The 11,890-nt window shown below is 40.0% G+C and overlaps 4 protein-coding genes across 5 annotated transcripts; 1 reads left to right on the forward strand and 3 right to left on the reverse strand.

Annotated features, from left to right (window-relative positions):
* Positions 1-98: 98 nt before the first annotated feature.
* On the reverse strand, positions 99-2,243 carry LOC140772083 (uncharacterized). 2 transcript variants are annotated; one of them, XM_073113971.1, is made up of 3 exons: positions 1,847-2,243; positions 844-1,031; positions 99-531 (listed from the first exon to the last, which is right to left on the reverse strand). In XM_073113971.1, the coding sequence occupies exons 1-2, from the start codon at positions 2,216-2,218 to the stop codon at positions 849-851; spliced, it is 555 nt and encodes a 184-aa protein (XP_072970072.1). In that variant the 5' UTR covers positions 2,219-2,243; the 3' UTR covers positions 99-531; positions 844-848. The 2 variants fall into 2 exon arrangements, with proteins under 2 accessions (XP_072970072.1, XP_072970071.1); XM_073113970.1 differs by lacking the exon at positions 99-531 and having other exon boundaries at positions 701-1,031.
* Positions 2,244-2,353: 110 nt separating this feature from the next.
* On the reverse strand, positions 2,354-4,125 carry LOC140772082 (probable WRKY transcription factor 17). Its single transcript, XM_073113969.1, has 3 exons — positions 3,103-4,125; positions 2,871-2,999; positions 2,354-2,780 (listed from the first exon to the last, which is right to left on the reverse strand). The coding sequence occupies exons 1-3, from the start codon at positions 3,573-3,575 to the stop codon at positions 2,660-2,662; spliced, it is 723 nt and encodes a 240-aa protein (XP_072970070.1). The 5' UTR covers positions 3,576-4,125; the 3' UTR covers positions 2,354-2,659.
* Positions 4,126-4,313: 188 nt separating this feature from the next.
* On the reverse strand, positions 4,314-8,165 carry LOC140772149 (AUGMIN subunit 1). The gene is made up of 6 exons (XM_073114069.1): positions 7,682-8,165; positions 7,388-7,522; positions 7,168-7,291; positions 6,070-6,207; positions 5,873-5,986; positions 4,314-4,625 (listed from the first exon to the last, which is right to left on the reverse strand). The coding sequence occupies exons 1-5, from the start codon at positions 8,089-8,091 to the stop codon at positions 5,876-5,878; spliced, it is 918 nt and encodes a 305-aa protein (XP_072970170.1). The 5' UTR covers positions 8,092-8,165; the 3' UTR covers positions 4,314-4,625; positions 5,873-5,875.
* Positions 8,166-8,950: 785 nt separating this feature from the next.
* Positions 8,951-10,983, forward strand: LOC140772081 (probable xyloglucan endotransglucosylase/hydrolase protein 7). The gene is made up of 4 exons (XM_073113968.1): positions 8,951-9,217; positions 9,329-9,429; positions 9,525-9,721; positions 10,384-10,983. The coding sequence occupies exons 1-4, from the start codon at positions 9,031-9,033 to the stop codon at positions 10,775-10,777; spliced, it is 879 nt and encodes a 292-aa protein (XP_072970069.1). The 5' UTR covers positions 8,951-9,030; the 3' UTR covers positions 10,778-10,983.
* The last annotated feature ends 907 nt before the right edge of the window (positions 10,984-11,890 follow it).

Here is an 11,890-nt window from a genome sequence, read left to right on the forward strand (position 1 = left end):
TCTGATATACTATTTTTACCGTGAATCTGTTCCTGGAAATATTTTCTTCAGATTTAACAACAATTTAGATTCAAAACTTCCTAGCATCTGTAAGTTCTTTTGCAAAAAAAAAAAATGTGGTGTGGGATGCACTCCTAACTCACACAAGCAATACCTATAAACTCCAATTTGTAGATCCCTGTGGCCTAAAGCCAAGTCCTTCAATGCCAGCCATTGGGGTCTGCAGATCTAAACAGTGGTGTAGACACCATCTTCACATTATCAAGGGAGAGACTTCAAATTTATCTACTCACTTATTACAGTTTACTTAAACTTATGGCAATGTAGCACCCAAACTGATAATTGCCAGAGCTCCGGTGCACATTGTAACTTAACCATTTGATATCGATCACAATTGCTAATCCTGGCTCAGGTACTCCGGTCCACAACACCTCCTCAAGTTATCTCCCCTGGCCATCATAAAGTACCTCTTAGCTATCCGAGTTGCAACCTGCTGCTCCATCAATTCATTGACCATCCTCCTTATGTAGTCTGTACTTTTCTCATAAAACACAGCTCTATCAAGCCTCTGATATTTATAATTATCAACAAGTATTCATTTTGCAAAGGTTGTTTGGATAAATCATCTTAGCAATTAAGTTACCCAAAGCAAACACCAAGGAACAAGAGTTCATCAAAGATGCTCATAGAGACCATCATGTAGCAATATCAACTCCCATGCTGAAACATGGATGTTCATCATTAATAGAAGTAATCATCCACAATTTCAAGTTTTTCTTTTGAATACTGACACTTCTCAAGTCCAAAATGAATCACAAAACAATAGGTAGATAATCTTGATACCTAGCTCACTTGCAGAGCTTGAGCTTCTTGAAGAAGGAGGCAACTTGCGACTTGGGGCATGGCCTTGTCGCAAGGCAGGTGGGTATGTTCTCAGGCTGCTCAATCCACAGCTTATGCTCAATCCCAGACCCCTCCAGCTTTTCTGCCAGATTCCTCAGCTGCACCTCTCCTTTCACCTCCAAAGTCACCTAAATTAAACATATACCCAATAATTAATTTCCATACACGTCTTTAGCAACCTGCATTTAAGTGGATACGAAATTGGCAAATGTTTCAATGCCCCTCTAAAATTTATAATCTTAATCTAACGGATATAATAGTCATTTTCATACCCGGCGGTTTCTTGATTTCGATTCCAAAATTGCGTTACGTAAAAAAAGAAATATATTAGTTAAAAAGATTTAATTACATGTGCCTAACTACTTCTTTTCTTTCATTAAGATTTCTCTTTCTTAGATATAATTGTGAGAGAAATTATTATACTTAAATTATAAAAGATATCATTTAATACTAAACCATTTAAATTTGAGTTTTTGGAGATAGACTTCAATTTAGTTATGATTCTCTATCTCTATCTATTATTAAATTTTAGTTTAAATCAATCTTAAACTACCGAGAGATATGTAAATAATAAAAATAATCAAAGAGATAAAATTTAATTCTTTCATCAAGTTAATTATAAAAAGATATTACTCTTATTCTGATATGTATTCAGCTAAGAATATATATGTCTTTTAATTAATTATTAAGATAATACAATTGTTAGAAAATAATTTGCAACGTAATATTTTTAAAAAATGATAATTACCTATTGAACCGTGATATCTTTAAAAAAAAAAATTGCATTCCTATTATATAGATTTTTAACCGTTAAATCTTCGTATATCCGGTTGATAAATAATTAACTCTCCAGTACGAAAAATAGCTAGTTTAGGCAGATATGCAACCAACCACTCTAAGAGTGTTAAGCTTAACCTTCTCTGAGGCATTTCGTCGAACATACCTTGTGCATCGAGTCGAGGTTGGACGGGGAGCAGTAGACGACGGTATCAGGGTGATCGCGGTGGGCCCACACAGCCGCGACGGACGCGTGGCAACCCTGGGTCACGATGCTGCCTAGCGGCCACGTGTCGATCAGGTCGCGGCGGAGGACCACGTACTGCACGACCACGTCGGAAGCGGCGGCGGGAGGAGCCGGAGAGGGTTCTCCGTCGGTCGCCGTTGACTCCGGTACGACGGCGGCGGTGGCCATTTGAGAGAGTTTTTGGGTGGGAAATCCAAGGGTAAGAGGAGGGGAGCGAGAGGGGTAGGAATGGAAGAATAGTGGAAAGGTCGTAATAGGGATCGCGAAACGAGAGGGCAGTGACGATAGCATAACTCTATTTATTCGCCATCACCTTTTAGATACCATAGTATTAATATATCGATATCGACTGGATAGCTCATAGCTCGAGGTAATGGGCTCGACCCAACTTAGATTTGAGCCTCGGCCCACTTAGTGTCCACTTTTGCATTTGTCACAAGGGACCCACAAAATCAACCAATGGGACCCATCGCCACTCGACCCCTTTGACTTCCAAACAGCTTAATAATCAGCAACCCAAACTAAAATTGCCATTAATCTCCCTCTTTTACACTTCTAGTATTATTCAATAATTACAATAAAAGAAACTTCTAGTATTATACTTGTAACAATTTATATATGTATATATATAAGAAATAAAATCCAGTGAAAAAAGAAAAAAAAAAAAAAAAGAAAAGGGAAAAGTTGCACCATCGCTCTTCCCGAGTATCACGAGATGGTACGGCGAAGTAGCTACGGCACGTGGCAGTGTTCCCATTCGTACGTCACGATGAGCATCGCCGTGTCGTCCGTCGCCCTCTCCACGTGCTTCCGCGCCGGGCACCCCCGGTACGTGCTGCACCTGTAATACCCCCTGCGAAAGATCCCGATCCGACGGTCAGGGTTATCCGGATAAGAGAAGCGCGAGATGGTAATTTGGTTGAGGAGGATCGGCTGTACTTACCGGGGGTGAGGAGATCCTTTTATCGGCTTCTGCCCGTATTTTCGCCACGAGTACTCATCTGCTGGTATATCGGCTATCTTCTCGCTTACCGCCGGGACTCGTATCGTCCTCGGCTTCGCTCGATCCTTCCTGCATCGGCGAGATTTAACCAAGCGGGTACGTTAGCCTTAGGGGGTGCGTCTCGCTAACGTGCGCCCGGTGGGCGACGGTTAGGAGAGGATCTTTCATTTACCTCTTCTTGGAGCAGCGCCAAACGGCGCCAGAGTGATCGGAGCACCTCTTCTTGTAGGGCAGCGGCGGCTTCCCGGAGCTGAGCGGCGGCCTGGAGTTCGTAACGCTGCCTTCGCTGCCGGTGACCGACGAGTTCGCCGTTGATGCTCCGGCGATCGGCTTTGTAAAGTCGAGCGCTTGCTCCGCCGGAGTAGGCGCCTCCGGCGGCGGCGGAGGTAGGGTTAGGGTTGGCCCTGCCGCGGTCGGGCCGCGCCTGAACCGGGCGCGGCCAGTCTGGTCCAGCATCGAGATCAGCCTCCGAAACTTGCTGGCCGTTCGATCCGCAATCTCCCTGCAATCTAACGGCTGAGATGCCTTCTGGACCGAAAGATACACCACCAAGTCCTCGAGGCTTCTCAGCCCCGCCGCCGTAGCCTCCTGGATCGCCATCAGATCGTCCATTTTCTTGCACCCCATCAGATCGACGGCCGGCATCCTTCCACGTAAGCAAGGGCCGAAGTGAACATCTCTTCTCTGCCCTCTCTAAAAGAGTTGATGTCTTTATATAGCTTAAAGTCAACCACTACGCCTTTCGGTCCAACGGTTGTGATTAGATCAAACTCATCGTATAGGTCGTGGGGTAGACTTTTTAAAAGTAAGCAGACGTGCCTTGGCTTCGAAGTCAAGCCCTAGAATTTGTGTCCCGAGACAACGACGGAATATTTGGGGCTAACTCATAATAGTTGACTTTGTCTATATTTCTACCCGTTGGATCGGAGAAATAGAGATCGGACGGTCAGGATGGGAGAGGATACGTTGACGACAGGTGAACTAACTTGTATTATGTGGCTAAAAATGTCAAACGAAGGATCAGAAGTCGTCGTGGTAAGATTGATACACCGGTGCAAATCAGGACCGTTGGATCAGCGAGTAATTGTTGACATGATGGGATTTTGTCTAAGAAGAGTTGACTGAAAGGAGTATTAGGCTTCAAAACTGGAGTCAACTCCTGCCTTTGAAGAAGAAAACAAAAGCAACGAGGCAAATGAGAATTTGGTCTCCGGTGGAATAAAGTTGATTAGTTGCAAAGATTTCGACCTCACAAACTAATCAGAATAAAGCAGAACACCATCTATGGACTTTTGGATGTTTGACTTATGGATCATACTTCATATGGAACTTCTACATCCTCAAACACCAAAAAGATAAATATAAGCATTACTGACCAGAATCTGATCCAAACCTCGAATTTGCCATGAGGATAAGAAATCCAAAAAAGGTGAGAATTTCTTATATGCTAATCTCCTTTTACAAAAAGTAAATCTGTATCTTAAATAAGTTGGTAAAGTGGTGCAATACAAGGGAATCCACCTATTAAAAAAGGCTATGTACATGATAATGAAGAAGATAATTGTGGAAGAATATCTTTCTCGCAACTTCATCGCATAAGAATCTCATACACATTTGTCATTATACTCAAGAACAGTGTACTATCCGAAAGCAGATCAAGATCGTCACCGGTGAAGAGAGCCTGCACCTGAGAACCTGCATACGGGGAATCAAATAAAGAAATTTAGCATACAAGCAAACAATTCTGACAGCAATTCAAATTAGAGTATTTTATTAGGGCATCAACATGCTTTAGCACCTCGTAGAGAAGAAAAAGCTTCAAATTCACCACTCATCGATTAGTCAGTGGCTGAGTTGGGATACACTGTGTGAACCTCTCAAGTTAAAATTTTCCATTCTAAAGTTCTAGACATGATCGATATCCTTGCATAAGTACTTGCGATTATTGCACATATCTAGGGGTAAAAGCTGGTCGGATTAACTCCGATTCGATCCGCTATTCGACTCAATTCGGATTAGATTCAGATAAAAAATTCCTATCTAATGATGTGTTATATATTGTTACTAAAAATTAATTTCTCTAATTTTATATGTATTTGACATACAAAAATAATTTTTGTGAAACTCTTAATATTTTTTGTTAATTATATCCAAATAAAATATCATAATTTATTTAAAATTCGATCAACATTCGTTTAAGATCCGATCCTCTATCTAAAAATTATCCGTATCCATTTAGTTAGAATATGATTTTAAATTTTGTTATTCGTCCAATATCTATATCCGAATCCACATTCAAACTAAAAATATGAATTCGAATGTGAGTTAAACATTATCCGATCCGTATCCGATCTATTTTCACCACTACACATATCTCTTATTCCTGTGCTTGTATACCTAGGAATCAGATGCATCTGTGCAACATTGTAGAAGTAAACTGCATTTTGCTCACCCCTTTATGTGAATGAATCGGGTTATTTGCATAATGTTTCAACAGAAAGGTCAAAATAGCTGAAGCATAGTATTAAGTGATTACTATTATGATAAATAAGGATTTTGATTTTCGACTAGGACTACTGGTCACATACTTCAGTATTACTATCACTTGATAATAGCAACTGGTCACATTTTCTTTTTTTGGTCTATATCTAGATTGCCATAAATATCAAGAGAACATGCAATCCACAATCTATCATATTCTTGTCAGAGTTTGAGAACCAACAATAGTTCTCATAAACAAAAACTTAATCAAGCATATATTTTTATAAACGTTAGATAAATTTTATAGTTGCAAAGCATATTTTATTACAACTACGTCTTTCATATTAGGTACTGTCAAAATCCCAACATCTAGAAAATGGAACATAACTTCTCAGCAACAAAAACATCAATGAAATCTTGAAGTATAAATTAAATGGAACTAAATGAATCTGATTTCATACCTGTCATAATTGAGGTGTGGTTAGAGCAGAATGCAACACATCTTCCAGATACTTCTCAGCAGCTGCATACTGCCTCTTTTTGTCCTCTATAGCTAATGCAGCAAGAGCTTTATCCTGATCACATAAACATGAGGATTTTTCATAAGCATCAATTATGCATGATAATTCTCGAAATGATAGTGATGCATATTACATACAGGTGGCAAATCTTGGTAACTTCTTAAGGTATCCATAATAGGTTTTGTTTTCTTCTCTAGGTCTTTCTTATGCTCCGCCATTTCCATCAGCACACCATGGTTTATCTCTGGAGTATATCCCACACGGTTCAGTATTGCCTGTTCACAACATGTCAACCATAAAGAAAAGAATATTATGGTTTCATGTTTGTAAATATATGGTCTTCCATACTACAGAAAAGGTTTATTCTTCTACTAAATGGAAAGGAAGTATCAGAATTAGTGCTGAATTCATTAAGATTCATGAGACATTTTGACAGCAAATTTAGTTCCAAGACATGCAATGCAATAATGCAGCAGCACTGCCACCAGTAACAACAGGAATAGTAAGGCATCTGAACAAAACAAGAAAAAGCTTTAATCCCAACTATTTGGGATCAACATCCTATTGAAAATGGAGGCAATCATGTTCTTGCCACAGCACACAAGAAATGGATATGGAGTTAAAAAGGATATTGAAATAAATAATTCCCAAGAAATCAACAATGCAAAAGAAAAAGAAAATCTTGGAGTTTTCTATATTGACATGCCGAGTTTCAACATCCAATCATAAAGTTTCAAGATCGTGAATCAAATAGAATCAACACAAGCAGTTCACTAGAAATGGCACCAAACCATTTCATCACTTATCACATTGTAGAATTACTTCATTTATATGAATCTTATCTCAACAAAAAAAAAAAATCCCAAACATCCAGCAATCCCATACAATTTACAAGGACAGTGAGCCTATATATAGTCCCACTATGATACTAGCAGTGGAGGAAAATGCCAGAATGAGCAAACCTCAGAGAATTAGTGCTAAATTCTAGTCATTTGCCACGGGATTGTTTTGCAATGGTTCTTGAAGGAGCAGGTACGGAATCTATATTACTCATGCAACTGACATGCAATCCTTAGATACTTATCTAAGCATACAATTTTAGCTAGGTTAGGTTGTTAGTAGAATGAGAATTATGAGGATCTAGTATATTTAGTCGTCCCTCAGCAAAATCCAACAGGAATATAGTATTATTAGAATAGTGCAGGTAGCAGCTGAACCCTGTGAATTCCAAGTACCTTGTAGTTTGAAAGCTGAAGCATGTATTGCCGTTCTTTCGAGTCCAAAATAGCTAAGTTTGTCTGCCACTGATGCATCTTCGCCTCATGCATTGCCACTTCATTTTCGAACTTCCCATATGTCCTGCAAACGAAACAGATATGATTCTCTCACTCATTTGCTACCCCACAAATTAGAAGAAAACAGAATAAGTTATCAATTGAACTTCTGCATTCCTACTTCTTGAGCTCGGTGAGCTTAGCGATGGCCTTCCTGGTATACTCGAGAAGGGCCTGCGACTCCTTCTGCACCTTGGCCCTCTTCTCCTCCACATCCGCCTTCCTCAGAGCCAGATCCCCATTGGCCACAATGAAACTACATAACCATAAAAGAAAAAAAAATCCAGGAAAAAAATCGCAACTTTCTCCTATCCAACGCCTTCTGAACTAAAATTAAACAACAAAATCGCAACTTTATGCGATCCAAAGCCATAATTGCAAAAAAAGAAAAAGGAAAGGAAACCAAGTCGTCTACCTGCTCATCTCGGTGTCGCGGATGTCGAGGAGGTTGGCAACTGCAGCGACGATGTGCGCGGAGGATATTGCGGCTGGAGACAGATTCTCGCGGGAGAGTCCGATCCGGTCGAGGATCTCTCGGATCCGGGCGGCCTGTGCGCGGAACTCGAGGGCTTTAAGGCGGAGGTCGGCAGCGACGATGGCAGAAGCGCGGGAGCGAGCGAGTGAGAGGGAGGAGAGGGAGTGGAGGTGGGAGATAACGCGAGGAGTGTAGGCGAATTCAGGAACCGGGCGGCCCAAGGGCTCGAATTGGGAGGAAAGCCACGATTTGATCTCGGCGACGCGAGAAGAGTCGGAGGATGAGGATGAGGAGGACGGAGACGAATCGGGGGAGTCGAGGGAGGAGATGAGGTCGCCCATGGCGTCCATTTCCACGGCACACAGAGAGAGAGAGAGAGGCCTGAGAGAAATGTCCGGGTCTAGTTTGGGCTTTGCTGTGGTAGTGGACTAGTGGTACCTTTGCCGGCTAATAGAAGCAACAAATTTGAATTTCAAATATTTAAACGAAAATTTGAACAAAATTAAAAGGAATTTGGTTTAATCTAGCTTGATCATAAACCTCTACGGCTAATTATTATTGACCAGATAAAAAGATTAATCCTTCTCAATTTACAGATTAGACAATGGAGTCAAATTATTCTCCTAATTAACTGATCATAATAGACCCAAAATATTAAAACACAATGCTCCAATAAATTTTTTTTATTAAATATTAATCCCAAATATATACAGTAGAAACCTAATAATTATAAAATCATTAGATCAGCACCATCACTTGGAACTAAGGCCCATTGACTCCAATTCCTCCTCACCCAGCTGTCACATTTATGGTAGAGAAATATTGCACATAAACTCCCTAAACTTTTATTATTTACAAATGAAACTTTTCTGCAAGCAAGCATATATAGAGTGTAATAAACTACAAATTACCAATTTTTTTTTAAAAAAATGAGGGTGGTATATGCAAAATGGCGCAAATCAATAATAGAGGAGAAGAGGTTTGAGTGTTTTGAGTGTTGTCTGCGTGAGAGAAGTGGGTGTTTTGTCTTTGATGCCAATATGAATAGTCCCAATACAGCGAGTAGACTGTTTGTTTACCGTCCTTAGTCCTTAGCCATAGAGCCTTTATTCCCAGTCCTACATTGTGAGCTCAAATGACAGTGGGACCCATTTAGAGCTGGCATCGAGCTGCTTCCCTTTTCCCTCCTCTTTCCCCTCTTCCAATTGGCAAACACTCCTCTCTATTCTATAAAGAAAGTTGCTTAACATCTATACTTCACTCTCTTCTTCTCTCACTCTGAGTCTCTAATGGCAGAGAGATCTCTCCACGTCTTTGCTGCGCTCTTCCTAGTAGTCACTGTCTCACTGCTGTCTTCTCCTTCCGAGGCAAAGCCTGCAAACTTTGCAAGAGATTTCCATGTCACTTGGGCTCAATCCCACATCAAGCAACTCGACAATGGCACATCCATCCAGCTACTACTTGACCAATCCTCAGGTCGGTCTCTGCTCGCCCTCTTAACCTTGCTTCCTTTTGTGATTAATGGTGCTAAAATGTAACACTTGGGTAACTTTTGTCATCTCTTGATAAAAAATTTAAAAAAAAAAGGTTGTGGATTTGCTTCAAGGAACAAGTTCATGTTTGGGCATGTCAGCATGAAGATAAAGCTTATTGCAGGAGACTCCGCTGGAACAGTGACAGCGTTCTACGTACATTTCTTCGTGCTTTTATATATATATATATATAAGTTAAGCATACTTGAACGAGATTCTACTAAGCTTTGCTCTGTTTTTTTTATATGCAGCTGAATTCAGATACTAATACTGTTCGAGATGAGCTCGATTTCGAGTTCTTGGGGAACCGATCAGGGCAACCGTATACAGTCCAGACTAACGTATACGCGCGCGGGAAGGGAGACCGAGAGCAGAGGGTGAATCTATGGTTCGATCCGTCCAAAGATTTCCATACCTACTCAATCTTATGGAATCATCACCATATTGTGTAAGTGCACAGCATTAAGGCCACTATACTCTCTCATTCTTAATGCTAGAAGAATCTTTTCTGAACTAGAAGACGCATTCAAATGCTCTTATTACCTCGTGAATAAATTGGATTAATACAAATCGATCTCTCCTTTCCATCAAGTTGGATGAGACTCCTGTACAAATGGATGAGGACAACAAAGAAGACAAGGAACAAGTTGCAGCTATGAAGTTATTACCTCACTGGACATTTAGTAACTTTGACAGTGTAATTTACTCTCCCTCATGGCCCAGCTTTATCAGCCTGAGTAACATATAATTTCTCTCCTCTATCCACTGACTAGTCTAACTGATGTGCCTTAAAAGACAACAATTTCTGCAAAGGACTTGTCGTTTTTTAATGGTTATTTATGCAACTTGATTTGCTTTCTATGTGGCCCCTCACATAGTGAAATCAAGCTCAAGTTTCTGACAGAATATTACTGCAGGGGGACCAATATATTATTCCTTTGTATCATCATGTGTCAATAAGAAGTAGATATATTAAAAGCATCAAGAAGAGTTTATGCTTTGATTTATAGACAGATGTGACATTCAACCCTTAGATAAATCAAGGGTAGAGTCTTTCTTGTTCCAGTGCTTGACTCGTTTATGTGATTTCCAACCATATCTTTTTAACAGGTTCTTTGTTGATGAGGTTCCAATAAGGGTGTACAAGAACAATGAAGCAAGAGGGGTGCCATACCCCAATTCACAGCCTATGGGTATCTTCTCAACTATATGGAATGCTGATGACTGGGCTACAAGAGGTGGATTGGAGAAGATAAATTGGAGTAGAGCTCCCTTCTATGCCTATTACAAGGACTTTGATATTGAAGCATGTTCTATTCCTTCTTGGCTAAGTAGATGCAGCACCACTTCTAGCAATTGGTGGGACACTCCATCCTACCAGCAGCTTGGCCCGATCCAGAACCGATTGTACCGTTGGGTCCGGTTGAACCACATGGTCTATGATTACTGCACCGATCGATCCCGGTACCCTGCACCACCACCCGAATGCCTAGCGGGAATCTAGACAAGATGAATATTTTTATAGGTGTCTTTTATATAGACTCTATGTGATAGTATGCAGTTCGAGCTATGAAAACAACCTCTCTAGTAATGAGGGTAGGGTTACTGGAGCCTCGTGCATTTGAATGCCCTTTTATATATGCTATGTTTATAGAACTTGTAACCTTCTTTGTACATTAATAAGATGGAGGCAGGCCTTCTCTTTTCCTACTTAATTGACTTCAAGTGAAATCTAAAAGGAAGCAGTGATTAGCATTAGCATGATTGGAGTGGACTGAGATCTAAGATGTGTCGGCAAGGCTAATACCTCTCTCACTAGCTCTTTGATGTGCTATACTAACTAACGCTATTAGTGTACAAATTGCTAACTATGCTCAAAGATTCTCTCATAGTTCAAAAAACCTAAGCAGTCACAACTTATGTTGATGATATATTATAGGATCACATTATGTTTTCAGCCTTATTCAGATTGCGACGATTAGACTTTCATCGTAGTAAAGAGTGTAAAGCAATCGATCCAACTGCAGAAACCTAGTTATTAATTATTAAGAGGTTATCTTTCAGACTTACTTCTGAATCAAAATGGGGCATTCTGAAGTTCAGACTTGCAGTTCAGATTCAAGAGACAAAAGGCAAATGAGTAGGAATCAAAACTTTTATCAGCAAATAGATGCTTTGGCATGTGAAACACCTGCTGATAGCCAACAACAGAAAGCATCTGCAATAATTGAACATTTTGATGGAATTCAGAAGCAATAGATTTGATATTCTGCCATAATCCAGAATAAGTTCAGAGAAAAGCAGATAAAAAGTCAATCGTGAAGTATCTAATTTGATAGAATACATGTCTGATGTGTGATATTATGGTTAATCACATCTCGAATGTATCTCTAAGCCTCCTCTGTGAATATTTCGTTAGAAATCCCGATAGAAGAAATTTTAAGAATTTGACTAACTTAATAGATAAACAGACAAACTTCTCCAAATCTCAATCTCTTAAAGCAATATTCTCTAATTTCTTCAAACTCACCTTCCTCTCCTTACTTATTAAAGTTTGGTATCTATTCTATATTTTTATTCTTTTTAGATAAATATTTAAATAATTTATGTCGTGGAA

The sequence above is a fragment of the Typha angustifolia genome, chromosome 12 (genome assembly GCF_048772165.1).
Source record: "Typha angustifolia cultivar Huaian chromosome 12, ASM4877216v1, whole genome shotgun sequence".
NCBI lineage: Eukaryota > Viridiplantae > Streptophyta > Magnoliopsida > Poales > Typhaceae > Typha > Typha angustifolia.

Bases quoted from the DNA above. Each gene is read 5' to 3' on its own strand.
- LOC140772081 (XM_073113968.1), top strand. From the start codon at position 9,031: ATGGCAGAGAGATCTCTCCACGTCTTTGCTGCGCTCTTCCTAGTAGTC. The intron at 9,430-9,524 runs GTACATTTCTTC...TTTTATATGCAG, and splicing joins GAACAGTGACAGCGTTCTAC to CTGAATTCAGATACTAATAC. The intron at 9,722-10,383 runs GTAAGTGCACAG...TCTTTTTAACAG, and splicing joins TGGAATCATCACCATATTGT to GTTCTTTGTTGATGAGGTTC.
- LOC140772082 (XM_073113969.1), bottom strand. From the start codon at position 3,575: ATGCCGGCCGTCGATCTGATGGGGTGCAAGAAAATGGACGATCTGATG. The intron at 3,000-3,102 runs GTAAATGAAAGA...TCGCCGATGCAG, and splicing joins TGGCGCTGCTCCAAGAAGAG to GAAGGATCGAGCGAAGCCGA. The intron at 2,781-2,870 runs GTAAGTACAGCC...GATCTTTCGCAG, and splicing joins AAAGGATCTCCTCACCCCCG to GGGGTATTACAGGTGCAGCA.
- LOC140772083 (XM_073113971.1), bottom strand. From the start codon at position 2,218: ATGCTATCGTCACTGCCCTCTCGTTTCGCGATCCCTATTACGACCTTT. The intron at 1,032-1,846 runs GTATGTTCGACG...TGTTTAATTTAG, and splicing joins ACCTCGACTCGATGCACAAG to GTGACTTTGGAGGTGAAAGG.
- LOC140772149 (XM_073114069.1), bottom strand. From the start codon at position 8,091: ATGGACGCCATGGGCGACCTCATCTCCTCCCTCGACTCCCCCGATTCG. The intron at 7,523-7,681 runs GTAGACGACTTG...ATGGTTATGTAG, and splicing joins CGCGACACCGAGATGAGCAG to TTTCATTGTGGCCAATGGGG. The intron at 6,208-7,167 runs GTACTTGGAATT...TGTTGTGAACAG, and splicing joins TTCAGCTTTCAAACTACAAG to GCAATACTGAACCGTGTGGG.